Here is a 27,950-nt window from a genome sequence, read left to right as displayed (position 1 = left end):
ATATAGGCAGGGAGCAGAGGGGTGGGGTGTCTCTCGCGGGCAGTGCCAAATGCCTGGGGATAAGACAGCCCTCCATCTCCGGGGCACCTCCCCTCCCGGCTGCTTTTATGGGCTGCCCGTTGGTCCCTGCCTTTGCTTTTGACGCCCCTCGCCCCTCGGAGAGGTTGTCGCCACCCTGACGGAGCCAGGGCCCCCCTCGGCCAACTCTCCGGGCTGCCTGCCTGTGTCAGCAAAGAACCCAGACGTCCTTGCCCCCCGGAGCCCCCTGCCCTGACAGCCGCCTTAAAGGCAAAGGCGGGAGAGGGGGAGGAAGGGAGGAGAAGAGGGCCACCTCTCCTTCCGCAGCCGTCTTCCAGGGGCCGGGTTGACTTTCTGCGTTGCCGGGGGAAGGACGAAGGACCGGGGAGCCCAGAGGGAAGTCTCCGCTATTCAGTCTCCTTCTCTCCTCCTTCAGTTTGGGGCTTCCTCTCCCGGGAAGGTCAGGCAGGATGAAGTGGCTTGGGGTGGCCCTCACGGCCTTGCTGCTGGCCGCCCTTGGCCCTCTGGGCCGGGGCGAAGACGGGCTGGATTTCCCCGAGTACGACGGCATCGACCGGGTCATCGACGTCAACGCCAAGAACTACAAGAACGTCCTGAAGAAGTACGAGATCCTGGCTCTTCTGTACCACGAGCCCATCGGGGACGACAAGGCATCCCAGAAGCAGTTTGAGCTGGAGGAGCTGATCTTGGAGGTAACGACCAGGGATGTGATGGAGGGAGGCGGCCGGCAGGGGGGGACAGGCGCCCCCACCCCCCGGAAACTCTTGTCCCCAAACAGCCATTTAGCAAGGAAGGGCAGCAGGCAACTCAGGTTGTGGGAAGGGGCGAGGTCAAGGAATTTCAGGAGCTTGGAGAACTCAGATTCCATCTCTGTGCTTCTAGGGCTTGGGTGGTGCAAGGGCTGGGGGGGGCAAAGGGGCAGATGTCCCAGGTGTATCATAATGGGGGGGTCCATGCTGTAGATCGTGGGGGAGGCTACCCAACAGCAACGGCATTCAGCTGCTTTGCTGAGTCCTCTGATTCCTGCCGTGTTCTGTGGGAATTTCTGCCACGACGAAACCCAGCCTTCTCCTCTCTGCCCCCACACCTGTTCCCTCCCCAAACCCCAATGATGGGTGCGATGCAGCCCCCCCTCATCGAATCCTTGCCCTGAATCCGTCTCAGGGGAGGAGCGTGGATGTGTGGAAGGAGTTGTGGAAGACCGGGGAGTGGGCAAAGAGGGGTTGTCCCTCGTGCCCTCCATAAACGGGGGCGCTCGGCCAAATCTTTGTTGCTGGGGCTGTAATGCTGGAATCTGTGGAACTCCACTGCCTGACCCACCTTGCAAGGTTGTTGTTGTTGTGGGGATTCCACAAGGAAGAGGGAGAACCACACATGCCACCTTGAGCTCCGTGGAGAGAAAAATATAGGATGCAAATGCAATAAATATATAATCATAAATCTGGGTCAATCCAACAAGGAGGTTCTCCTCATTGTGTGTCTGCCTTGTGAATGGAAGGCAGGGACAGAAAACCTCTTTATTATTATTATTTCATAAGATTTATATGCTGTTTCATTGTTTTTAATGAAAATGCTCAGGCAGTCCTTCCTGACGACCGTTTGCCCTCTGCAACCGGTCCAAGCTTAGGGCTACACCTTCGTGTGCGATACACAAGCGTGTTCTTGACGTGCGCTGCCGCAATTGCACCTCCGTGCAAATCTGGGGTGCAGAACCAGGCGAAAGAGATTGCCTCCCCCCAGGCCCAGATCTGCAAGAGCCCGCCCAGGGCTGCGTCCCCCTGTCCCAGACAGAGCGCCATGCGCTTCTCTCCCAAGAGAGGAGCGCAACAGCCAGGGCTAAAATTGCCATCTCCTTAATTGGCGCCTTCGGACGGCTGCAAGAACCTCCTCCTCCTGCTCTCCAGAAAGGCAGCCTTGGAATAGTTTCCTTAGGAATCTTGCCTGGGGGGCAGGAAAGCAGGGCGGGGGCCAAGGGCTGTCCAGGGAAGGGGGTGCAGTCAGCGCAGGTCAGTGGAACTTTCTAAAAATGGCCCCAAGGAAGGAGGAGGGGGAAAGAGACACATTTCAGAGATGCTCTCCGCTTGGGAAGCGTTATTTTGGCATTCCTCAGACCGCAGCAACTGAGCCGGGGGGGGGGAGGTGTTGGGTGGCCCGAGGAGGGAGGGGTGGGGTGGGAAAAGGAGGTCAGTCAGAAGTGGGGACACTTAGGAACAGGAAACTGGGGGCCATCTGGCCTGCTGTGAAGCCAGAAGGGATCGGAAGGGTCTGGCTTAGTTTTGCAATAATGGGCCATTTAGAGACAGAGGCGGAATTCAATTAGGTGTGCATCTTAATTCGGTTTCTCAACTGAATTCTCAGCTGCCAATTCACCACCTGAAAAGAAAGCGTCCTATTGGAATTCGCTCTGCTCTGAATTTTGCAATAGGGTTTTTCCAGCAAAAAACCACATCGACTGGGGTAAAAACCAGAGGAAGGAATGCAGAGAGGTAGTGTGGTGTAGTGGTCAAAGGGCTAGAGGAAGATCTGAGAGAGCAGGGTTCAAATCCCCTCTCAGCCAGGAAGCTCCCTGGGTGACCTTAGGCCAATCACAGTCTCTCGGCCGAATCTACCACACAGGGTTGTTGTGAGGATAAAATGGAGCAGGGAGAGCTATGTGCAGGGAAAGTGGGGTAATGATAACAATAACAATAGTAATAACAATGTGCAGCAGAAATTCGCACTGAAATGGGGATGAATTTTCAGACATTCTTTTTATGTTATTTTTTAACTGACATACTGAGGAGGAAATGCGAGGAACAGAAATTAAAACGGGAGAAAAATGGAAAAGTTTTAGAAACCAAAACTGACAAGCTGCAGCGCCGCCCCCACCTAGTGCTGTTTTGTGAAAAGACTACACAGATTTCCATCCAGTGTGCATATGCTAATGCAGGTATAATTGCTATAATTTAAGAGCCTGGCTGCTGGATCAGGCCAAAGGGCTCCATCCAGTCCAGCCCCCTCTTCTCGTGGGGATCAGCCAGAGGAAATCTGTAAGCAGGATCCGTGCGCAAGAGCAACTCTCGCCTCCTGTGGCTTCCAGCAACTGGGATTCAGAAGCAGGGCTGCCTCTGAGTGTGGGGAGCAGACCAGGAGCCACCGCTGGCCCTCTCCTCCTCCGTGAATTCCTCCATTGCTCTTTTAAAGCCATCCAGGTTGGTGGCCTCCTGTGGCAGGGAGTTCCACAGTTTACCTCTGTGCTGCCTGAAGGAGGACTTCCCAGTATGTTTCTGAGCACAATTCAAAGTGTTGGTGCTGACCTTGAAAGCCCTAAACGGCCTCAAAGGCCCAGTAGACCTGAAGGAGCATCTCCACCCCCATCATTCAGCCCAGACACTGAGGTCCAGATCCAAGGGCCTTCTGGCGGTTCCCTCCCTGCGAGAAGCCAAGCTACAGGGAACCAGGCAGAGGGTCTTCTTGGTGGTGGCACCTGCCCTGTGGAACGCACTCCCACCAGATGTCAAAGAGATAAACAACTACCAGACTTTTAGAAGACATCTGAAGGCAGCCCTGTTTGGGGAAGTTTTTAACGTGTGACATTTTAATGTATTTTTCATCTTTGTTGGAAGCCGCCCAGAGCGGCTGGGGAAACCCAGCCAGATGGGTGGGGTACAAATATATTATTATTATTATTATTATTATTATTATTATTATTATTATTATTATTAAAACTTTAATAGGGAGACAACGCACTTCACCCCAGGGATGACCAGGCTGCTGTCCAACTGCTGATATCTGGGTTGAGGAGCAACATCAAGGGAAACACACACACACACACACACACACACACACACACACACGGCCGTCCCGCTTCTTAGAGTCCCTTTATCTTTAAACGGGACTTGGACACACAGCCCTTCAAAGACAGGACACAGGGCCTCCCTCTCTAGGCTGCCTGGGGAGGAAGGGAATTCATAGAATTGCAGAGTCGGAAGGGACCCAAGGAGTCTTCTCTTCCAGCCCCCAGCTAGACGTGGATTGTCCTGGCTGGGGTCTTTCTTCTCCCAAAGGTGCTTTGATGTATCAGCCCAGCGCCTCTGTCTCAGTCTAATCCATGGCCAGATTTCGAGGGTTTTGTAAACCCTGGGAAAAGGCAACAACCCTTCGGGACCTCCTTGTTTGTGAGATGAGGCGAGGTGAGCGTTGTCCTTTGACACCAGATGGCATCTCTGATTCAGACAGCCCCCCCTCCCCCCCATGGAGCAAACAAACAAACAGGAAAGTGATGGTTAGGAGACTTCTGGACACACAGGCAGCAGCCCCCAGGTGGCACCAGGGAGGAACACAGTGCAAATTCTGAGCAGTAGAGATCTAACTCTCCTTCATTGCAGCTTTGGGGGGAAGACATCTCCCTGTGACTGACATCTCCAGACAGAGGGGCATTGAGTGATGCCTAATCCCATCTGATTTCTTCGTTTATTGAGACAATTTATATACCACTTAATTGCAATAATCTCTAAGTGCGTACAAGGGATGAAACCCAGGGGAAACGGAATTGGCTAAAATTATTAAATCAGGCTTCAGTTAAATTGCCTGACATAGTTTATCTTTTTTAAGTCTTCAGTAAGAATCCAGGACGCGGGTGGCGCTGTGGGTTAAACCACAGAGCCTAGGGCTTGCCGATCAGAAGGTCGGCAGTCCGAAACCCTGCTACGGAGTGAGCTCCCGTTGCTCAGTCCCAGCTCCTGCCCACCTAGCAGTTCGAAAGCACGTCAAAGCGCAAGTAGATAAATAGGTACCACTCCGGCGGGAAGGTAAACGGCGTTTCTGTGCGCTGCTCTGGATCGCCAGAAGCGGCTTAGTCTTGCTGGCCACATGACCCGGAAAAACTGTCTGTGGACAAACGCCGGCTCCCTCAGCCTATAGAGCGAGATGAGCGCCGCAACCCCAGAGTCATCTACGACCAGACCTAATGGTCAGGGGTCCCTTTGCCTTTTTAAGAAACAGAAGTTCAACAGGGAGAGTGGGCCAGTGTGACCTCGGCTAGAATTTAGGCCCACAAAGACAATTAGCCGTGGTTCCCGCAAGGGGTTGGAAGACGATTCTAGGATTCTAGGCGTGCACACTTCATCTGAGCCACAGTCTCCCCCCAGAATCACAGTGATTGGCCAAGGATGCAAGGGATCAAGTGGTCCCTGAAGTATCCTCATGAATTAACACAAGACCCTTGAACCTGGCCTGGTCACCTATGGGCAGCCTCCCAGGGGAGTTGCATGCTGTGGGCAGACTGTCTCACCCCACTCAGGATGCACAGATCCCACGGCAGCTTCAGACGCTGAGCTGGGCTCCTCAGGTCTTTGGAAAAGGACGCCCTCTCCTCCCCTGCCTGCCTTGAAGCCTTCTCCCCACGGAGAGACATTCCAAGGCGGCTTCCGAACATCGTCATTGCTTCCATCCCTAAATATTCTCCTCTCCCTGGCACTAGCCTTCAGAGCAGAAGGGCGATATTCATTCCGGCCAGGTTATTGGAGTCACCTTTAATAGGTTTCCCAGAACGAGGGCTGCAAGGCGGAGGCAGATCACCTCTGCCTGGGCTCTGGACAGGGCGGATGTATTCAAGAGACGGGGATCAAGAGATGGGGATCCCAAGGGTCATCTAGTCCAACCCTGTGCAAGGTGGGAATGACAGCTAAAGATGGCAATGCAAGCCCTGCTTAGACACCTCCAGAGTCCACCCCCTTCTGAGAGAGACCCTTCCACTGTCAATATGTTCTTACCCACAGAATTTCCTCCTAAAGCTGAGCCCTTTCCTGTAATTTGAATCTGTTGGTTCGGATTCCACGCTTTGTTCCTGCTATTCTTTGATTTCATGCAGCGCTGCTGCAGGGTGAAGCTGAGTTAATATTTTCCTAATAATAATTTATTATTTATACCCCGCCCACCTGGCTGGGTTTTTCCAGCCACTCTGGGCGGCTTCCAACCAAATATTAAAATACAGTAATGCATCAAACATTAAAAGCTTCCCTGAACAGGGCTGTGCTCAGATGTCTTCTGAATGTCAGGTAGTTGTTCTTCTCTTTGACATCTGGTGGGAGGGCGTTCCACAGGGTGGGTGCCACCACCAAGAAAGCCCTCTGCCTGGTTCCATATAATCTCTCTTCTCGCAGCGAGGGAACCGCCAGAAGGCCCTCGAAGCTGGACCTCAGTGTCCAGGCAGAACGATGGGGGTGGAGCCGCTCCTTCAGGGATACTGGACTTCAGATATACTAATAGACGTCTCAGGGAGCTCAAAGTTGGCCAAAGACATTTTCTGCCTGAAGCCCAGTGCTAGGTGGAGGGATCCAGTTGTCTGACTTGGCACTGAGTAGCTTCCTGTGCCCATCAAGCTTAGTGATGCCAACACCGGCTGGCAGCAGCTCTGCAGGGTTTTAGAAACAGGGGACATCCTCCTGGATCCAGCCCAAGAGAGGCCTCCTAGCCCATCCTCCTGTCCTCATCACAGTGGCCAAATACCCCAGAGAACCTTGGAATTGAGGTAGACTGCATCTGAAACTGGAGGCTCCATCAGAACTTAAGAAGAACCCGGCTGCTGGATCAGGCCAGTGACCTGATCCTGTGCTCCCAGTGGCCACCCAGGTGCCTGCAAGGAAGCCCCCAAGGAGAAGACCCCAGTCTCAAACCCCAACCCTATAAGGCTCTTTACACAGTTGCCCTTTTGGATTCCGAGCTGCCAAGTATTTGCAACATGTTCTCTGTTTGGGCGGAGGCATCTGGGATCCAACACTCACTGCCTTCAATGTTTCTCAACCTTTCCGAGCTGATATTCCGCAGGATCCGCTATCCAGCATTTTGTGTTTGACGACAGCTGCCTTCCCACGGAATTCAGTGTTTGAAAACACTTGAAACCCTGGCAGATTTTTATCTTATTTTCATTTTTTTGCTAGTTAGTGTATATAAGACACTGGACACTGCCTGAAAGGAAAGTCCTGCTCTCCTTTTTAAAACAGGTGTCGAAACCGAGCAACCAAATTTCAGATGGAGGTCAACTTTTTGAATTTTAGGGGGAAATTCAAACTTTTTTAAAAAAGCATCTTAGCTCAGTTTTTGCAATTTCTTACACACAGCACACCATGCCTCTGACCACGTGCAGAGTGTGTTTTCTGCATCCCTGAGTAACCAGCCCCTCCAGCCAAAACACACATCTGGGGCAGCCCGTGAGGCTTCCGAGTCAAGTGGTATGTGACTGCTGGACCTCCCTGAGTCCCAGAACCTGCCTGCTGAGAGCTTAAGCTCCCTGAGGAAGGTGGACTTGACAAGGCCGGCCCATTTGCCAGAAGGGTGCCCTGCCTAGTTTCACAGCAAAGGCCCCAACCTCTCCCCTTTTCAGAAATTACGAGCAACTCTCGGACTTTGAGAAAGTGGTGTCACTGCATCAAGTTCATCGATTTTGTTGAATTCGCTAAAAAGCTTTAATTGCTCAAGGCGGCTAACACCAATAAAATCGCAGTAAAAACATAATAGGGGGGAAAGAGAGGGGGGAACCAATTTAAAATACAGATTAAAATGCAATTTTAAATGCAGCCTCGTTTTAAAAGTAGCCCATAGATCAAGAGTATAAGGGGAGGGAAATGTAAGGGTCAGACTGAGTCCAGACCAAAGGCCAGGCGGAACAGCTCCATCTTGCAGGCCCTGCGGAAAGATGTCAAGTCCCGCAGGGCCCTGGTCTCTTGTGACAGAGCGTTCCACCACGTCGGGGCCAGCGCTGAAAAGGCCCTGGCCCTAGCTGAGACCAATCTAACCACCTTGCGGCCTGGGATTTTGAATAAATGTTCCGTTTATTGTCTTGAATTCTATTCTGTTTACCTTCCGGCTTGTGCAAACTGCTCCTTTTAAAGGGTAGGGCTGGGGGGGGGGAATGAGTTCATGGGACCAAGAGGACAGATTTAGAGCCTCTGGAAAGCTCCACAACTCGCAATGAAGACAAAAATCCAAAGAGGTGGCAAGTTTTTTCTGCAAAAAGCCAACATCCAGGCGCTTGTTCATTCCCATCTTCTCCCTCTTCTCTCTCTTTCTCTCTCTCTTCATCTGCCTGCCCTCCTGCTGACTCTTTCTCCTAGTTAGCAGCCCAAGTCCTGGAGGAGAAAGGCGTGGGGTTTGGCCTGGTGGACGCAGAGAAGGATGCCGCGGTGGCCAAGAAATTAGGTAAGTGCCCGGCAGGGAGCAGAAGGAGGGTTGGCAATACCTCCCGGGGCAGGGAGGGTGGGCAGCAAGGCGCTGCTGGAAACCAGGGGGAGGTTTGGGGCTGGATGGGGGGAGGTTTGCTGTGGACCAAAAGGGCATCCGGCTATCTTTCCCTCCAGGAGTAAAGTTACCAGATTTTTTTCAATGAATCCTAAAGTAAAGGTAAAGGGACCCCTGACCATTAGGTCCAGTTGCAGACGACTCTGGGGTTGCAGCGCTCATCTCGCTTTATTGGCCGAGGGAGCCGGCGTACAGCCTCTGGGTCATGTGGCCAGCAGGACTAAGCCGCTTCTGGCGAACCAGAGCAGCGCACGGAAACACCGTTTACCTTCCTGCCGGAGTGGTACCTATTTATCTACTCGCACTTTGATGTGCTTTCGAACTGCTAGGTGGGCAGGAGCTGGGACCGATCAACGGGAGCTCACCCCATCGCAGGGATTCGAACTGCTGACCTTCTGATCGGCAAGTCCTAGGCTCTGTGGTTTAACCCACAGCGCCACCCACGTCCCTCAATGAATCCTAGGACACTTTAATTAATTAACTGCCTTTCAGAGCAGCCCCATCCCAACTTCTACTTGCGTGCGAGCAGGAGGGGGCAGGGATCTCTCAGGCAGCACGATGCCTCCCTTCCCATCAGAGCAGCCCCAATCCCATTCCTACTTGCGTGCAAGCAGGAGGGCACGGGGATCCCTCAGCTGGGAAGGGAGGCTTCACACTGCCTATCAGAGCTTGCACGCAAGCAGGAGGGGGCAGGGATCCCTCAGCTGGGAAGGGAGGCTTCCCGTTGCCTAACTGAGAGATCCCTGCCCACTCCTGCTTGCATGCAAGCTCTGATAGGCAGTGTGAAGCCTCCCTTCCCAGCTGAGTTGCTGGGGTCAGGGAAGGTGGAGGCAGCCCGGAAGCTGCATCTCTGAGCCCCTGCGCCACCATCACATGGGGACTTCGGAGCAGCTCCTGCAGCCAGCCAGAGCCAACTGCTCCAGGCTGCTGAGACTGCCGCTGCTGCGTTTCCCGGGGACGTTAGATGAAATCTGGGGGCATTCCGGGGATGGAATTTGTCTGGGGACTTATTTGCAAATCCGGGGACTGTCCCAGGAAACGGGGACGCCTGGTAACCCTGTCCAGGAGGGCTGCCATTTCTACACTTGTGTGACACAACATCAGCAACAGGCTAGACCACCGGGGGGAGAAAGGGAGCGAAGCAGGAAGAGCCCTAGCTCAGTGCTGGAGCAGCTGTTCTGAATGTAGAATGTCCTGGGTTCAATTCTGAACAGCATCTCCAGGTAGAAATCCCTGGTCCATGCAGACAGTCCTGAGCTGGGCAGCCACACCTTTGAGTATCAAGGCAGCTTCCTATTTAAATCAACCTTTTCTTCAAAACCATGAGGACTGGAAACTTGGCTTTGGTTTTAAAGACTCAACACTGCCTTGCATGCAGAAGGTGCCATGTTCCGTCCCCAGGGGCCTCTTCAGGTGGTGCTGGGGGACAGTGCCTGCCTGGAAACCCCAGGAGGTGCTGCCAGGCAGTGTAAGCAGTACTGAGAGAAAGGAGGCAAGGGTCTGGCTGGCAGGAGAAGGGAAGTTCCTGTGAAGTGCCAGTGGTGTGCCAACCACCAGGGGGCGGTAGAAGCTCAGAGATCCCTGCAGAACACCTTGAGCCATTCATGTACAGTACTTATAAACAGGATTCTAGCTCCACTGAGATACACGGGTGCTTTGTGGAATGAGAGAGATGAGTCCCTGACCCAGAGGCGGCTGTCAGCCTCAAGCAGCCTCTGCCAAGCTGACGTCCTGCAGGTGTTTTGGACTACAACTCCCATCAGCCCCTGCAGCGCCTGATTTATGGCGCAGTTTTCCCCAGCACAGGGCACCAAGCCAAGGGAAAACAAAATTGAGGTGATCCAAAATTGAGAAGATCCATTTTGGGGCGGCAAATCTAGACCTAGACCAAGGGCGCCATATTACCAAAGATTACCCCAAGCCCCTGAGCTGGTGGGAATTGTAGTTCAGAAGTTTTGGAGGGTGCCCGGTGGGCAAAGAGTGGCCTAGAGTGTGTGTCCCCATGGTATATGCAAGGGTGAAATAAGCTCCCTTGCCCTCCAGCTCCTCTCTCTTTCCTCTGCCCCACATACCTTACAGCGGGGGGTTGGGCTAGATGACCGTTGGGGGTCCCTTCTCAAGCAACAATGCTGTGATTCTATGTCTGTCTCCCCTGTGCAGGCCTGGGGGAAGAAGACAGTGTGTATGTGTTCAAGGATGATGAAATCATCGAGTACGACGGGGAGTTTTCTGCCGACACTTTGGTGGAGTTCATCCTCGATGTAAGTCCTGGGCCTCCTCCTGCCCCGCTGTGCCCCACAGCCTGCCCATATTGGCTGAAATGCCCCCCCTGCCTCTCAACGCCTGGGGGGCCAGGGAGTCCTGCTCGCCTGGGTCAGGGGCGGAAAGGCGTGTTTGTGTGTGGACGGAACCCTGGAATTCTTTGCATGGCTGGAACGTAACTCCGTGGCGCTGCACAATTGGCCTCCAAGCCCCTGGCCCCTGGAGGGTTGGTCATGAAGGAGTGCGGCCCTTGAGCCCCAAAAAGGCTCCCCACCCCCACTGCAAAGCCTTAAACAGCCTGATGGCTGAACAAGTCCACGCTCCCTGTAGGAACCAGCCAAGTTCTGAAATTGTTGGGAACAGCCTTCCAAAGGCTTCGCTTGCTCCATTGCTAAAGCCGCAGCACTCGGATCGTTGGATAAAAAATGCTCTGGTCTGTTGGACAGTGGAAGAAGCAGCCTTGGAAGGTGGTGGGCTTTCTTTCAATACAGGGGGTTGGACTAGATGGCCCTGGGTGTCCCTTCCAACTCTGCGATTCCATGATTTTACGACCTTCAAAGTTGTTGGGCTCTCCTTCACTGGAGGTTTCTAAACAGAGTTTGAATGACCACCTCTCAGGGCTTCTTTGGCTGTGATTCCTGCACCGCAGGGGTTGGACTAGATGACCTGTGGAGGTCCCTTCCAACTATGATTCTGTGATTTTGGTGCTGTGATGCCAACGGCCTTTTCCTTCCCTTTCTCCTTCTCTCTCTCCCTCCAGGTGATGGAAGACCCAGTGGAGTTCATTGAAGGGGAACATGAGCTTCAGGCGTTTGAGAATGTTGAAGACGAGCCCAAACTGATCGGCTACTTCAAGAACGAAGACTCGGAACGTGGGTGCCTCTTTGGGGCAATGGGAAAGGGGGGTGCTGGTCCCCCCAAGAGGCTCTTCTGAAACGCATCCCCTCCCCCAAACACAAACATGTGGGAATGTTCAGGGATGCAGGAGAGGATATATTGTTCGATTATAGCCTTTCCAACTTGTGTTAACAAGTTCACAGTTTAGCAGAGTAACATTCCCCCTTTTAAACTCACAGCGGATGCATTTGCTCAGGCTCGCTAAAGCCTCTAGAATAACTGTTCTGGTATTTCCCCCTTATTCCCTCATAAAAGATAAGATATGACACATTCTTCTATAAAAGTATAAAAAGAGCTTACTCACTCACATTCTGTTCACAATCGGGTCCCAGAAGGCAGACTTAGCTTAGAAAAGTTACATATACCTTGAAACTATCTCATAAGGAGACAGTCCCTTTGTCCTCTCTTGGCTGGAGGCCAATGAAAATAGGGACAGCCCAAGGAAAAGTAGGGGATGCGGGTGGCGCTGTGGGTTAAACCACTGAGCCTAGGACTTATTGATCAGAAGGTCAGCGGTTCGCATCCCCACGACGGGATGTGCTCCCGTTGTTCAGTCCCTGCTCCTGCCAACCTAGCAGTTCAAAAGCATGAAGTGTGGGTACAGTGGTACCTCGGGTTACATATGCTTCAGGTTACAGACGCTTCAGGTTACAGACTCCGCTAACCCAGAAATAATACCTCGGGTTCAGAACTTTGCTTCAGGATGAGAACAGAAATCGTGCTCCGGCGGCGCGGCAGCAGGAGGAGGCCCCATTAGCTAAAGTGGTGCTTCAGGTTAAGAACAGTTTCAGGTTAAGAACGGACCTCGGGAACGAATTAAGTACTTAACCCGAGGTACCACTGTAGATAAATAGGTACCGCTCCGGCAGGAAGGTAAACGGCGTTTCCGTGCGCTGCTCTGGTTCGCCAGAAGCGGCTTAGTCATGCTGGCCACATGAGCTGTACACTGCCTCCCTCGGCCAGTAAAGCGAGATGAGCGCCACAACCCCAGAGTCATCCACGACTGGACCTAACGGTCAGGGGTCCCTTTTCCTTTTAAGGAAAAGTAGGACATTCCAGGATCAAATCAGAAACTGGGTCTGGTATCTCTAAACCAGGGATGTCCCTGGAAAATAGGGAGACTGGGAGGGTCTGCTGCTTAAAGGAGTGAAGGAGATTCGGCCGCCTTCCGCGGGAGTTTGCTCCACTGCTCCAAGGTAGACTGCTCCTGCTCCTGGAGGGACTACTCCACCATCACAGATCTATCCTTCCGTTGGTTCTGCAGCTGTGGCTTTTCTCCGGGAGAGACACAGCCCTGGACGAGACATGCAGTGCTGTGCATCCGCCGCCTTGCTGCGCGGGTGCTTTTTTAAGAAACAGAACACAGCCCGGAGTTAAAAGTTCGCAGATTTGCGCGGATGCCTCGTGTGCTCCCAGACAGCTCCTGTCAGCCCCCCCGTCTCCCGCCAGTCCCTGCTCCGGGGCCGGAAGCCCCACGACCAGCTGACACCCGCATTAAACCAGCTTAACATGTCAGCCCTGTGACCCATCACGGCTCGGCGGAGAGGGAGAAGCAGCCGCTCTCTCGCCTGGGCGGAAAGCCTGGTGTGGGGACGCAGATCCTCTCTCGGGAAACCGGGACTCAGGGGCTGCCCTTGAGGGCCTGGTCTGGGGGCAAAGCTCTGCAGCTGGGCGGCTGATGGGGACCGGCAAGTGCAGGACTTGAGAACTGGGAGGGACTCTAAGGACCATCTAGTCCAGCCCCCAGCAACGCAGCAATCCAGTGCTCCAAAAACTGCTGCTCAGCCGGGCTCAAGGTTCTTGCATTCATTCGAAGTCTGGGTCCAGGATGCTTCAAGGACTGCCTGGTCCAGGGGTTCCCAACCCCCCGCAATGTCCTATAAACTCACCCCCAATCGCCTGCCACTACCCTATAAGTAGCATTATTCATAATAATAATAATAATTTATTATTTGTACCCCGCCCATCTGGTTGGGTTTCCCCAGCCACTTTGGGCGGCTTCCAACAAAGATGAAAAATACATTAAAATGCCACACATTAAAAACTTCCCTGAACAGGGCTGCCTTCAGAGGTCTTCTAAATGTCAGGTAGTTGTTTATCTCTTTGACATCTGGTGGGATGGCGTTCCACAGGGCGGGTGCCACCACCGAGAAGGCTGGTTCCCTGTAGCTTTGCTTCTTGCACTGAGGGAACCGCCAGAAGACCCTCGGATCTGGACCTCAGTGTCCGGGCAGAATGATGGGGGTGGAGATGCTCCTTCAGGTCTACTGGGCAGAGGCGGTTTGCAGAATAGCGGTTTGCATGTCCCACTAAGGCAGTGGTTTTCAACCAGTGTGCTGTGGCACCCTGGGGTGCCTTGAATGGTGGTCAGGGGTGCAGCAGGCAATCCTGACCTCTGTCCCTCTTTCCTTCCCTCTCTCCTCTGACACCCTCTTGCATCTCTGCCTCCTAACAACCTACACGGCTGTTAGTTGCAGCATCCCTGTCTACAAGCTCCCCAGGCGAATACTGGCTCTGGGGCTGGCAGGGGGTGCTTCCCAGGCCCCTGTGAGGAAGGAGGCACCTCTCTTTGGGGCAGTGGGGGGGGTGTAGCGGCTGCCCAGAGGACTCCCAAGGAGAGGGGAGAGAAGGCGGGGGAACCCTCCACAAGGGAGGGTGTTCAGAAAAGGGTGAGGGGCTGCCAGCTCTGCAGGCAAGGGGGGAGCTAACTGGGCTCCTGAGACCCCCAGGGATGCTGCAGAAAGAAGGTACAGTGGTACCTCGGGTTACATACACTTCAGGTTACAGACGCTTCAGGTTACAGACTCTGCTAACCCAGAAATATTATCTCGGGTTAAGAACTTTGCTTCAGGATAAGAACAGAAATCGTGCTCCGACAGCAGCAGGAGGCCCCATTAGCTAAAGTGGTGATTCAGGTTAAGAACAGTTTCAGGTTAAGTACAGACCTCCGGAACGAATTAATTACTTAACCCGAGGTACCACTGTAGTTGGTTAAGGGACCTGTGGTCTCAAAAAGGTTGGAAAACTCTGCACTAAGGTAATAACACAGTAAAATTCAGCAATCCATTGCACATTTATTCAAAACCCGATTCAAATGATTTAATTTGCAAAATGGATGGACCGGTTCCTGTGAGGCCAGCTTTCCAAAGTCTGAGATTGATTTATACCTCCAGTGACGCCCCCACCCCAATGGCTCTTAGCTCCCCCCACAGGTAACCCCACTGCCAGGTTCTTAGAGGTATTTGGCTCCTGTGATAACAGGATGCTGGGCTGGAGGGGAGATTGGAGGGGTTGGAATAGAGGACCTCTGGGGTCCCAACTCTATGATGCCACGATGGCCTGATCTTCTTATGTTCTGATTGTAGATATTAATAATAATATCAGCCCAAGGCAGGCAGGAACCCCTCGCTCACCCACACACCAAGCAGCCTTTCGGGCTTTGCCACCCCGGAAACAAGGCGCTGCTGATCCCATTATCTCCCCCTTTCCAGATTTCAAGGCCTACGAAGACGCGGCTGAGGAGTTTCACCCCTACATCGATTTCTATGCCACCTTTGACAGCAAGGTACGTAGCTGGCCACAAACACCACCTCCCTTTTGCAGACTGCAGGACAGCAAAGGATGTGTTCCTTGTGTTGGAAGGAAGCTTGCAAGTTGCAGCAGGCAGAGGGCATTGTGGCGTGAGAAGTTAGGAGGGGGGCAGATTGCAAGTTTCCAACAGGAGCAGCCAACACACCTGAGAAACTGATTCCTGCGTTGCAGAGGGTTGGGCTAGATGACCACTGGGGGTCCCTCTGCAATTCTAGGACTCCATCCCTTTTTCTTCCCATCGCAGGTTGCAAAGAAGTTGTCTCTGAAACTGAACGAGATCGACTACTATGAGCCTTTCATGGAGGAACCGGTCACGATCCCAGACAAACCCAACAGCGAGGAAGAAATTGTCCAGTTTTTGGAGGAGCACAAGAGGTGAAGAGAAATTGGGGAGGGGGAGGGGGGAATTGTAGGAGGGAGAGCCCCCCCGCCGCCCCCTTCCTGGCTGTAGACAGAGGCACACACACACAAACACACACAAACACTCTGAAACGGCAACTGCTGTGGATGGGGAGGAGAGTCATCCGTTGCCATGGCAGCAGCAACACCAAAGTCCTTCTCCTGCTGCCATGGCAACGGCACATTTATTGGCTGAGACTCCAAGCCCCAAACGGAGAAATCTTTGCAAACAGCGGCTGGGGGGGGGGGGGAGGGAGAGATGCGTTTCGCTGGGCGGGGGGGGGGGCCGCAAAAGATGGCATTGCTGTCCATCACAAGCATCCCCCAGCCAGGCCTCCCGCCGTCAACCCTGGCTGGCAGCAGCAGTCAGGCGGGAGGGGGCCAGTCCCAGTCCTGCTTGGAGATGCTTTCGGGAATGGAAGGGACCTGTGTGGTACGAGTCCTTCCCGTTTATATGTGGAGAAGACGGCTGGGCTGGCGGCTGAGCTGGAGATCGGGGGGGGGGCGTCCTGGGGGTCCCCTGAGGACAGCCAGCTGGTTTCTGGGGCTCAGGAAACAGGTCGCGCAGCCTGCAGCTCTGGCGCCCGGCGGAGGCTCCTGAGCGGCGGTCCCTGCACTGCACGACCCTGGGGGTCTCTTCCACATCCTCCACCCTGCAATTCTGCCAGAGGAATAGCCCCGGGGGCGAACGGGGAATGAGGCAAAATGGCAACCAGTCGCCCTGGGGATGTTTCAGAAGCCCATGCATGCCAAAGACCTGGGAGAAAAATCCCCTCTCAAATCATCCCCTCTCTTCCCCCCAACTGCCACCCTCACCGCCGCCAGGGCGCTTATGGGGAGGAGGCCTACCCCCCACCCAAGCTCCCCTCTGCTCTGCTGCAGATGTTTCCGCTGACCCTAATCCCCTGGGATTAACCGGGAGGTTTCCTAACCCCAATCCCTCTCCTCCCAGGGGACCGCAGCCCTGGCACAAACAGGGCGCATTTTGTGGCATAAATCCCCTTCTCTGTCCTGGGGAGGGGAGCGGGGTGGTGTCCCTCGCTTTTGCACCCCTTTCCCCTCCTCATTTTGGGGGTTCTGTTGACGCGCTTCATGCCCCTGTTTCTCAGGCACTCCCCCCGCCCCCCATGGCATCTCCATCCAGCTGCTTCTAACATCGGGCCAACGAGGGGCTGTGCGGTTGCTATGGCAGCCTGGCCTTTGCGATTCGCTCACGGGACCGGATTAGGCCTGTTTTGCACAGCGATGCTTCTCCGGCTCTCATCCCTGGCATTATCCCTGAACCTCGCTCTGACCCCAAACTGACTCCCCCCCCCTCCCCCTTGGCTACCTGCGTCAAAAGGATTTGCTCAGGCTTCTAAGGCTGCGAACACACCCAGATGCGTTTTAAAAGCACGTTTTGCGGGTATGGGGTCTTTCGTGAGAATATAAGGAGAGGCTGGCGGCTGGATCAGGCCAAAGGGGGCCCATCGGGTCCAGCCTCCTGTTCTCACAGTAGCCGAATAGATGCCCTAAAGGGAAATCCGTAAGCAGGACTCGAACAGAAGATCAACTCTCCCTCCAGCAACTTGTGCTCAGAAGTATCTCTGCGTCTGACTGAGGAGGCCGAGTACAGCCGTCCTGGCTAGGAGCCACAAATCGTCTCCTCCTCCATAAATTTGTCTCATCCTCTTTTAAAGCCATCCAGATTTGTGGCCGTTGTGGCAGGGAGTTCCACAGTTTAACTATGTGCAGCATGAAGAAGGACTTTTCTTTTACCAGTTCTGAGTCTTCCGACACTCAGCCTGATTGGATGCCCCCCCCCAGCACTGCTGTTATGGGTGGGGGGTTGGAGAAGAAGAAGAGAAGAGTTTGGATTTGATATCCCGTCTTTCACTCCCTTTAAGGAGTCTCCAAGCGGTTAACATTCTCCTTTCCCTTCCTCCCCCACATCAAACACTCTGTGAGGTGAGTGAGGCTGAGAGACTTCAGAGAAGTGTGACTGGCCCAAGGTCAACCAGCAGCTGCAGGTGGAGGAGCAGAGACTCGAACCCGGTTCCCCAGATTACGAGACTACCGCTCTGAACCACTTCACCACACTGGCTCTCCCCTCCATCCACTTCCTCCAGGCCATGTATAAAACCATAGAATTGTAGGGAGGGACCCTGATGGTCATCTAGTCCATGGGTAGGCAACCTAAGGCCCGGGGGCCGGATCCGGCCCAATCGCCTTCTAAACCCGGCCTGCAGATGGTCCGGGAATCAGCATGTTTTTACATGAGTAGAATGTGCCCTTTTATTTAAAATGCATCTCTGGGTTATGCGTGGGGCATAGGAATGCATTCATTTTTATTATTTTTTTCAAAATATAGTCTGGCCCCCCGACAAGGTCTGAGGGACAGTGGTCTGCCCCCCCCCCCCCGAAAAAGTTTGCTGGCCCCTGAAATTTCTAGTCCAACCTCCTGTGATGCAATAATTTCACCCAGGCTGGCCCACCCATGAGGCAAGTTGAGGCAAGCACCTCAGGCAGCAGAATCCACAGGGGCAGCAGACCCAGCCTCCAAGGGATGCATTGGCTGCCTCTGCTGTTGCTGCCGCCTCCTTAGCACCCCTCCCCAGCCCACCTCTGCTGCAAGCTCTCAGCCAATAGGAGGCACTGGGGGTCTCCTTCCACCCTTGCAAATGATGTACATCTTTATCCCCCACCTGTCCCTGATGTAGATCTTCACTCGCCAGTGTGGTGTAGTGGTTAAGAGCAGTAGACTCGTAATCTGGGGAACCGGGTTCGCTTCCCCGCTCCTCCACATGCAGCTGCTGGGTGACCTTGGGCCAGTCACACTTCTCTGAAGTCTCTCAGCCCCACTCACCTCACAGAGTGTTTGTTGTGGGGGAGGAAGGGAAAGGAGAATGTCAGCCACTTTGAGACTCCTTAAAGGTAAAGGGACCCCTGACCATTAGGTCCAGTTGTATCTGACTCTGGGGTTGCGGCGCTCATCTCACTTTACTGGCCGAGGGAGCCGGCGTCCAGCTTCCAGGTCATGTGGCCAGCATGACTAAGCCGCTTCTGGCGAACCAGAGCAGCGCACGGAAACGCCGTTTACCTTCCCTCTGCAGCGGTACCTATTTATCTACTTGCACTTTGACATGCTTTCGAACTGCTAGGTTGGCAGGAGCAGGGACTGAACAATGGGAGCTCACCCTGTCATGGGGATTCAAACTGCCGACCTTCTGATTGGCAAGCCCTAGGCTGTGGTTTAACCCACAGCGCCACCCGCGTCCCTTTGGAGACTCCTTAGGGTAGTGATAAAGCGGGATATCAAATCCAAACTCTTCTTCTATTTGGGGGTTTGCAAATGTCCAAATGTCTTGGGCTGGTCCTGAATTTTATACACTTCTATCATGTTGCCTCTTCCTCGCCTTTTCTCCAAACTAAAAATCCCCCAATGCTGCCAGCTTTCTTCACAGCCCCATCTGGAGGTGCCATGGGGCATTGAACCAGGGACCTTATGCATGCAAAGCAGGTGCACTGTTGCAGAGCTACAGCTCTTCACTTAAAAAGAAAGCAAGATTCTGGTCCTCATTGTTCTGAATTAAGGGCTGGTGGCCTAGAGATGAGCATTGTACCAGGGAGCTTCCGAATGCCCAGTAGTTTATATAACCGCTGGTAAAGGTAAAGGGACCCCTGACCATTAGGTCTAGTTGTGGCCGACTCTGGGGTTGCAGCGCTCATCTCGCTTTACTGGCCGAGGGAGCCGGCGTACAGCTTCCGGGTCATGTGGCCAGCATAACTAAGCCACTTCTGGCGAACCAGAGCAGCGCACGGAAACGCCGTTTACCTTCCCGCCGGAGTGGTACCTATTGATCTACTTGCACTTTGACGTGCTTTCGAACTGCTAGGTTGGCAGGAGCAGGGACCGAGTAACGGGAGCTCACCCCGTCGCGGGGATTCGAACAGCCGACCTTCTGATCTGCAAGCCCTAGGCTCTGTGGTTTAACCCACCCCGCCACCTGCGTCCCTATATAACTGCTGAGTTGTGGCCTCTTCTCTCCCCTCCCATGGCTCATTTTTGGTCGTCTCCAAACTCACATGCATAGCCTAACCAAACAGCTTTCTGGTCCAGAAAAGGTCTTTGCCACCCACTCACAGCCCCAGGATTTTTGCTGACATCTGCAGATTGGGTTAACTGAAAGATGAGGATCTGATGGTTCCTTCTGATGATTAACAGGATTTTGCAAGGCAGTGTTGGAGGGGATCTAACTGGATTTCAACAGAAGCTCCACTGAAGATCATTAGTACCAGGAGCCTTGAAGAAGTTTGTGTGTGTTTTCCCCTCTTCCTCAAACTCTCTCTTCTGCCCCTCTTGTCTTACAGGCCCACACTGAGGAAGCTCCAGCCAGAAAGCATGTATGAGACTTGGGTACGTCTAGGGGAAGCCGGGGGGGGGGGGAGGGAGAAAGAGGAAAGCCTCTGGAATTCTCTGCCTCCAAACCTGTCCCTGGATTTTGGAGTTTCGGGTTTCCTGGAGTGCTTCTGCAGATGTGTTGCTGATGCTCCTCACCACCCCCCCTTAGCTGGAAGCAGAAATAATGTGAGGATTTCAGACAGCATTTATATCATGCAGCAATGCCCTTCCCTGTGGCCAAGATCTTTCTAACAATGTCTGCTCACAAGTATAAACAGAACTGATTTTCCATTAAGGAGTTGGGTGGAATTGAGCAAGACGTATGAGTCATTCAGTATTCCACCAGCTGCCTAACTCCCCCATAGGTGAGAAAACGGACAGGGGGCAATTCAGAGAAGATGTTTTCAAGGGGAAATTGACCACTAATCCCCCAGCCAGTACAAATGCCAAACTTTCTTTGCTTTTATAATTTTATGATGATTTTAATGATTTCATTGTCGGCCCCCATGCTATTTGTTTAACGAGCTGGAAATTGAGAAATACCAAGATGTCTCTGTATTTTTGTGACTTGTTTTCTCTGTGTGTTTGCCTTTCTTCCGCCGCTACACCACCAAGGTGCATTGATAAAACACGGTGATCTTGAGGCCATTGTAAGCGAGATGCCTGCAGCCTCATTCATTCAGAAAAACATATACCCAGCCACCCCACCCAGCTATTCACCAAGCGGCCTCACCATAAATAATTCACCCTGGTGCAAAAAGCACAAAAGCAGCAACTTTGTGCAAACTGATATTGCTGTGTTGGCCAGCTGAAAATGACCAACTTCCTTTTGTTCTGAACTCATGCATTTTCGTTCCAGCTCTCCCTTCACCCTACGGACGTAGGTGACAAAACCTTCCCAAAGGTCGTCATCAAGGTGCAGACGCGTCCCTCAAAAAATCTCCCTGTTGTTGTGGGAAAGTGCCCTTCACCAAGGAGTTCTCCCGCAAAGGAGAGCTGTACTTGAGAGTCACCGTGAAGAGCACCAAGTGGCTAGTGCCTGGGATGTCACCAATTCCTATGCATGTTCCTACACAACTCCTGTTCCTTGCAACAGGACTTGTGTAGGGGAATTCCCATGGGGCCTTGTGGTCAGTGTCTTTACCAGTGGTAAGACAGTCGCCACGAGCTGGGATGCCGGAGAATTCTGACATAAACGAAAATGGGAGCTGAAATTGTGAATGTTTGGTGGAAATTGGTCCGGCAAATACGGGAACAGAGCTTTGAGTCCTAGTCAGGATTTGAACTCTGATCTCCCAGGTCCTCTAACCTCCACACCACATTGACTCTTGATACAAGGCAGAATAGAAAGCTATGCTTTCTTACATTCCCTGCTAGTGAGTAACGTCTCTCTCTCTCTCTCCCTCTCTCTTTGTCCTTCCAGGAGGATGATATGGATGGCATCCATATTGTTGCTTTTGCAGAGGAAGACGACCCTGGTGAGTTGCCCTTACAGAGAACTGAGAGCAGAGCTTCGTGGCCATGGGGGGGGGGGCTTGCCTGCAGTCTCCATTCTCTTCCCCAATGGTCATTTCCCCATCTTTCCACATCTACAGTAACTAAAAAACCAGGAAAGGAACGTGGTAAATATTACATCAGAAGGGGACATTCAAAACATATCATAAAAACACATCCAAACTAATAATTGAAAGAAACTGAGGAAGAACTAGGAGAGTTCATGCTCCATTGTGCTGCCTGGAACAGAATTAAAATAGTATAGAAGCTGATTGTCAGTCTTGCCATCAACAGACATCCCCAGCAGAGAGTGTTTGCCCACATTCCACAGCTGCAATACCGATAATATATTTATATTTGCCAGTAGCCAACCCAGTTTTCCCTGGCTTGGACCACAGTCCCTCAAAACAGGATAATTAAAAAGGTGAGCCTTTGGGTTTCTTTAACAGAGCACCTGAACCAGCAATGAGTCTTGCCTTCTGCATCTCCAGAAACACAAAACTTTAGCTTGCTGTGAGTACAAAGGGAGCACTCGTCCCACACCCTAAATTTAAAGCACTCTTATTCCACTTTAACATCATGGCTCCCCCCAAAAGCCTTGTCATGCGGCGAAAGAGTACTCTAAGCCCGTGGCGTGGATGTGGAAACTGCAGCAGCCTTCCTAGAGATGAAATGATTTTGATGGAGAAGTTTGATAAAATCTATCAAGTGATTCTGCTGTCCGTAACTGGGGCAGATTTTGCCACGAGACTCTTTGGATTCCGGCTGTCTCTCTTTGCTGTTATCATACTGGAGCCCCATGGATGCCTCGTGGGGAGGCAGGAGCCATGAAACTGGGTTGAAATAGTGGCTCTGTTTAGGAAGGGAAGGAGATGCATGGGGGGGGCCTTGATTTGTGGGGGGAGGCCTTGGCACAGGAAAGCTGGCAGAGCCTGGCTGCCCTCTCACCTCTGTGGGAATGTCCAGGGATGCAGGAGAGGATATATTGTTTGACTATAGCCTTTCCAACTTGTGTTAACAAGTTCACAATTTAGCAGAGTAACATTCCCCTTTTTAAACTCGCAGCGGATGCGTTTGCTCAGGCTCACTAAAGCCTCTATAATAACTGTTCTGGTATTTCCCCCTTATTCCCTCATAAAAGATAAGACACAGTCTTCTATAAAAGTATAAAAAGAGTTTACTCACTCACATTCTGTTCACAATCGGGTCCCAGAAGGCAGACTTAGCTTAGAAAAGTTACATAAGGAGACAGTCCCTTTGTCCTCTCTTGGCTGGAAGCATCTTTGGCTAAGCAGATGTTGCTTCTTCAATGCATGTAGTCAAAGAGAGAGAGATGGCTGCCCTGCCCTGGGCTTTTGTCCTTACCTGCACAGGTGAGGCCACGCCCACCTCTAGTCACATGCAGAGGAAGTCTGTCCCAGCCCAGAAGGAAACAGGAAGTTGACCTGCTGGCTGGACAAACATTCCTCCCCATGTGAAAACATGTTCACTCTAGGAAGGTTGTACATGACTGCTCTTGTGTTTCACATCCCACAACCTCCCTCTCTCCTCAACACTTTCTGGCCACAGATGGTTATGAGTTCCTGGAAATCCTGAAGGATGTTGCCCAAGACAACACAGACAACCCAGACCTCAGTATCATCTGGATCGACCCTGAAGACTTTCCACTGGTGAACAGGCAATTGTGCTCTTTAGCGGGGGTGGGGGGTGGCTGTCAAGGATGCCATGGCTTGTTCTTGCTGCTATGGCCCCCACCAATGCCCCCCAAAGTTGGATTAGACCCATTTCTTGGAAGAAAGCCACTAACGATGGCCAGTGTCCCCACAACCACTTTGTGTCCCCACTCACCCTCCGCAAAATCGGACGTTGCACGTGCCTGAAAGTCTTTGTGGACCCTCATTCCCCCTTCTCTCTCTCTCTCTCTCAGCTGATTCCCTACTGGGAGAAGACTTTTGACATTGACCTGTCCCGGCCTCAGATTGGCGTCGTCAACGTAACGGACGTAAGTGACCACGGGCACGGGAGACGCGGGCACTTCTGCCACTCTTGTGAAGCCCAAACCGGGCGCATGCCTCTTGAGAACAACGCTTTTGTAGAATTTGTAGGAAAGTGTTTCTGAATTCCCAGGTGGGAAATTCAGCAGTCGTATGGCAAACAAGAGGGACGCGGGTGGCGCTGTGGGTTAAACCACAGAGCCTAGGACTTGCCAATCAGAAGGTTGGCGGTTCGAATCCCCGCGATGGGGTGAGCTCCCGTTGCTCGGTCCCTGCTCCTGCCAACCTAGCAGTTCAAAAGCACCTCAAAGTGCAAGTAGATAAATAGGTACCGCTCCGGCGGGAAGGTAAATGGTGTTTCCGTGCGCTGCTCTGGTTCGCCAGAAGCGGCTTAGTCCTGCTGGCCACATGACCCGGAAGCTGTACGCCGGCTCCCTCAGCCAATAAAGCGAGATGAGCACCGCAACTCCAGAGTCGGCCACGACTGGACCTAATAGTCAGGGGTCCCTTTACCTTTATGGCAAACAAGCTTTGGACACCCCCTGTTTCTGGAAGCCCCCATAATAAATAAATAAATTCCCAATACTCAATGAAGCAACATTTTAAGTTTCCTGCCTTCAAGCCCTCTCCCCTTCTTTCAGATAGCTCCGCTATAGAGAGCGACAGGGGTCAAGACGTCCATGTAGGCAGGGGGTGGGAAGTTATGGGGGAAATATTATCTGAGAAAGAGCCCCTGAGCCTCCTCAGTCACCTACTGCGTGTTCCCTTGATACCAGGGATGAATCAAACACAAAGTGTTTTGTGATTCCTGCATTTTGGGGGTTGGACTAGATGGCCCCATGGGGTGCCTTGCAACTCTATAGTTCTGCGATTCTATAAATTTTTTCACAGTCTTGGGAAAGCTCAGGGGTGGGGGTGGGGTAATCAAAATGTCATACACATTTTACCCCCTCCCCCCCAAAAAATATCCTTCACTATATCCTATGTCCTTTTTTATATTCAGAACAGATACAGTGGTACCTTGGTTCTCAAACTTAATCCATTCCAGAAGTCCGTTCCAAAACCAAAGTGTTCCAAAACAAAGGCGCGCTTTTCCATAAAAATGCAAAATGGATTAATCCGTTCCAGACTTTTAAAAACAACCCCCAAAACAGCAATTTAACATGGATTTTACAATCTAACGAGACCATTGATCCATAAAATGAAAGCGATAAACAATCTACTGCAGTCACACAATCAATCAATCAAGCAATCAATCAATCAATCAATCAATCGCTGAACTGGATTCCACACAGTCACAAAAACAAAACAAAAAGAGCCGCAGAAACAAAAATGCAAAATAAATAGCAGAAACAGACAGACCTCAGCGTAACACTCAAAACAGAAGCATAACACTCAAAACAGAGCATGTTCGGCTTCCGAAAAAAGTTCTCTTACTTCGGGGTTTACAGTGTTTGGGTTCCAAGTTGTATGAGTACCAAAGCATTTGAGAACCACTGTAAATGTAAAGTATTTAACCTGCACTAATAATAATAATAATAATAATAATAATAATAATAATAATAATAATAATAATAATTTTTTTAAAAAAATATTTGTACCCTGCCCATCTGGTTGGGTTTCCCCAGCCACTCTGGGCAGCTTCCAACAAAGACCAAAAATACACTAAAATGTCACACATAAAAAACTTCCCTGAACAGGGCTGCCTTCAGATGTCTTCTAAAAGTCAGAGAGTTGCTTATTTCCTTGGCATCTGATGGGAGGGCGTTCCACAGGGTGGGTGCCACCACCAAGAAGGCCCTCTGCCTGGTTCCCTGTAGCTTTGCTTCTTGCAGTGAGGGAACCACCAGAAGGCCCTCAGAGCTGGACCTCAGTGTCTGGGCAGAACGGTGGGGGTGGAGACGCTCCTTCAGAACATCACAAATCAATAGGATGATCTCCAGCTGAATTTTACATCCCCCCCGCCAGGCTGACAGCATATGGCTGGAGATGGACGACGAGGATGACCTACCATCCACAGAGGAGTTGGAAGACTGGATTGAGGATGTGCTGGAAGGAGAGATCAACACAGAAGACGACGACGACGACGATGATGATGACGATGACGACGATGACGACGACGACGACTAGAGGCTCCCGTTCTTCGTGGAAGGCGGACCCTGCCTGTTGAGGTCCACCTGCGTCACACCTGTCCCCAGAGTGTCCCTCGGGGGCCGCAGTGCCAGGCGCCTCTGGCCGACGCGAAATTCAACGCTTTGCCACCAGACCCTAGCAAGAACGTATTTTTATATTGATCCTATTTAAGTCAAGGGCCCCCACCCTGTGCTGAACCCCATGTGTCCCCCCCCGGGACCCCGCTCTGCCCTCTGCCAGCGCAGGGGTGGTTGTTGGTGCTGACCCCTCCCTCCCCTTTCCGCACTAGGCTCGCCAGGCGTCCTTCAGGCACCTGAGGATGCTGTTCCTGGATGGACCATCAGTTTTCCCTGGGATGTTAAGCCCAGCTCAGGTTTTCCAGGTGAATCCCAGGAATGGGCAAGGCCCTTTGCCTGTTCTTAACCCTCAGCATCCTGGTTAATCAGGGCACTTGATGGACCCCCCCAACTCAGCACAGGCCGAGATGTGTGTGACCCAGCCCTAAGTGTTGTCGGCCCAGTGAATTTCCCATCATGCCTCTCTCTCTCTCTATGCTTCCCCTGTGATGTCCACTCTGACTGGCAGGGGCTGTCCAGGCAGGGAATCTTTTCTCAGCCCTTCCTGGAGATGCCACTGGGGTGGGGAGGGTGAAACCTGGGACCTTCTAGACGCAGAGCAGATGCCTTATTTACCATCTCTTCCCAAATTCCCTGCCTTCCCACCAATGCCTTCCTCTTCCTCACCGTGACGCAAGGGAATAGTTCCCGTCTTCTTTGCTAGCGTCTCTCTTGGACTTTGTTAAATCTATCACTCACTTTGGCTCTGAGTTTCTGTCAGGAAACACCTCCCCGAATCATTTCATCAGTTAAACTGAAGTGGGAGGGCAGAGATCAGCCAATAACGTGTGTTTTTTTTGGGGGGGGGGATAGAAACAAATGTAATTCCTGGGCTTTGGGGGTGAATATATTTGAGCTAAAACTGTCTTGTTAATATTTCGGGAGCGGGGAGATAATCGGGGGGGGGGGGGACACACAACCTGTTCAGCACTCAGTGGGGGTGACACAATGTACAATTTGTATATTTTTCAACAACTTTGTACAGATCAACCAAAGCGATTAAAAAAAAAATCAAATAACAATGCTGGTGAGATTTATTTTCTGCCCGCCACCGCTACCCTTCTCCCCCACCCCCCAAAATTCTCGTAACAATGAGGGCATATCAGTTATTATGGAGAGCAGGGGCTCAAAGTCCCGAAGGCAAAAAGGACCAAGGATAGGAATTAATCCTGGCTATCTCTTCTTCATAAGAACATGGGAAGGGTCTGCTGGATCCGGCCAAAGGGGGCCCACCCAGTCCAGCCCCCTGCTCTCACAGTCGCCCACCAGACGCCCCAACCAGAAACCTGCAAGCAGGATTCGAACACAGGAGCCCTCTCCCTTCCTGGGGTTTGCAGTGTGATCATCCTGGCTGGTAGCCATCGATAGCCAGCTCCTCCATTTTAAGGCCTCCGCTCCTCTTTTTGAGCCACCCATGTTGGTAGCCATCTCTGTCCCCTGTGGCAGGGAGTTCCATAGTTTAACTCTGCGCTGCGTGAAGAAGGACTTTCTTTTATCCGTCCCGAATCTCCCAACATTCACCTTCACTGGATGTCCATGAATTCTAGTGTTAGGAGAGAGCGAGGAAAACTCTCATCCTTGTTCTTCCCCCAGACCAGGTCTAGTCAGATCAAAAGGCTACACTGGGTTTTGTTTCCATGCCTATTTCACTGTGATTTTTTGGGGGGGAGTTGGGGGGGGACCTTCCCTTGGAGCCTACATTGCCTGTGGGAGATTGTTGTGGGATTTGGGGCAGAGAAAGATTTTTGAGGATGGAGGGGGGAACATGATCCACCCCAAGACCAGCTCTTCTGTCCTCCTTTGTTTTCCTGCGGTTGCCAGGGTCACCGTCAACTGCACCATGGAAACGGCAGCTGCCAGGGGTCTGCTTAGAGGTTGCCAGCAGTGAGCTGGACTGGGCCGGTGGGGTGAGGTGGGGGCACCTCTGGGCACTGATGTGTCCTGTGGGGGGGCAGCCCATGCACCCACTAGGGTCCTCTGCACATCTGGGTGCACAAAGCAGCTAGACTGGTGATGGAACACCCACCGGGACCATATGACACTGGTCCTGAAAGACCTACATTGGCTCCCAGAACTTTTCCGAGCACAATTCAAAGTCTTTGTGCTGACCTTCAAAACCTTAAATGGCCTTGGTCCTGTATCCCTAAAGGAGTGTCTCCACCCCCATCGTCCAGCCTGGACACTGAAGTCCAGATCCGAGGGCCTTCTGGCAATTCTCTCATTGTGAGAAGCGAAGTTACAGGGAACCAGGCAGAGGGCCTTCTCAGTGGTGGCGCCCTCCCTGTGGAACGCCCTCCCAACAGATGTCAAGGAGAAAAAGAACTCTCTGACTTTTAGAAGACATCTGAAGACAGCCCTGTTCAAGGA

At 52.3% G+C, this 27,950-nt stretch overlaps 2 protein-coding genes and 1 long non-coding RNA gene across 3 annotated transcripts in view; 2 read left to right on the top strand and 1 right to left on the bottom strand.

The window, feature by feature from the left end:
• The window catches only part of LOC308575124 (uncharacterized protein), a 467,635-nt gene that overhangs the window by 385,181 nt on the left and 54,504 nt on the right, over positions 1–27,950 (top strand). The gene's annotated exons all lie outside the window — the stretch shown is intronic.
• Positions 1–27,950, bottom strand: part of LOC308575370 — a 131,061-nt gene that overhangs the window by 67,410 nt on the left and 35,701 nt on the right. The window lies entirely within an intron of this gene.
• Positions 35–26,605, top strand: CASQ1 (calsequestrin 1). The gene is made up of 11 exons (XM_081173718.1): positions 35–731; positions 8,133–8,217; positions 10,477–10,577; positions 11,339–11,450; positions 14,967–15,040; positions 15,311–15,441; positions 19,816–19,861; positions 21,270–21,324; positions 22,910–23,010; positions 23,268–23,342; positions 25,303–26,605. The coding sequence occupies exons 1-11, from the start codon at positions 489–491 to the stop codon at positions 25,462–25,464; spliced, it is 1,185 nt and encodes a 394-aa protein (XP_081029844.1). The 5' UTR covers positions 35–488; the 3' UTR covers positions 25,465–26,605.

The sequence above is a fragment of the Podarcis bocagei genome (assembly GCF_964188305.1).
Source record: "Podarcis bocagei genome assembly, chromosome: 16".
Classification (NCBI taxonomy): Eukaryota; Metazoa; Chordata; class Lepidosauria; order Squamata; family Lacertidae; genus Podarcis; species Podarcis bocagei.
This window is presented reverse-complemented; position numbering and strand designations above follow the sequence as displayed.

Coding starts and splice junctions, on each gene's coding strand:
- CASQ1 (XM_081173718.1), top strand. CDS start 489: ATGAAGTGGCTTGGGGTGGCCCTCACGGCCTTGCTGCTGGCCGCCCTT. Junction 11,451..14,966: donor CAAGAACGAAGACTCGGAAC/GTGGGTGCCTCT, acceptor CCCCCTTTCCAG/ATTTCAAGGCCTACGAAGAC. Junction 23,343..25,302: donor GCGTCGTCAACGTAACGGAC/GTAAGTGACCAC, acceptor CCCCCCCGCCAG/GCTGACAGCATATGGCTGGA.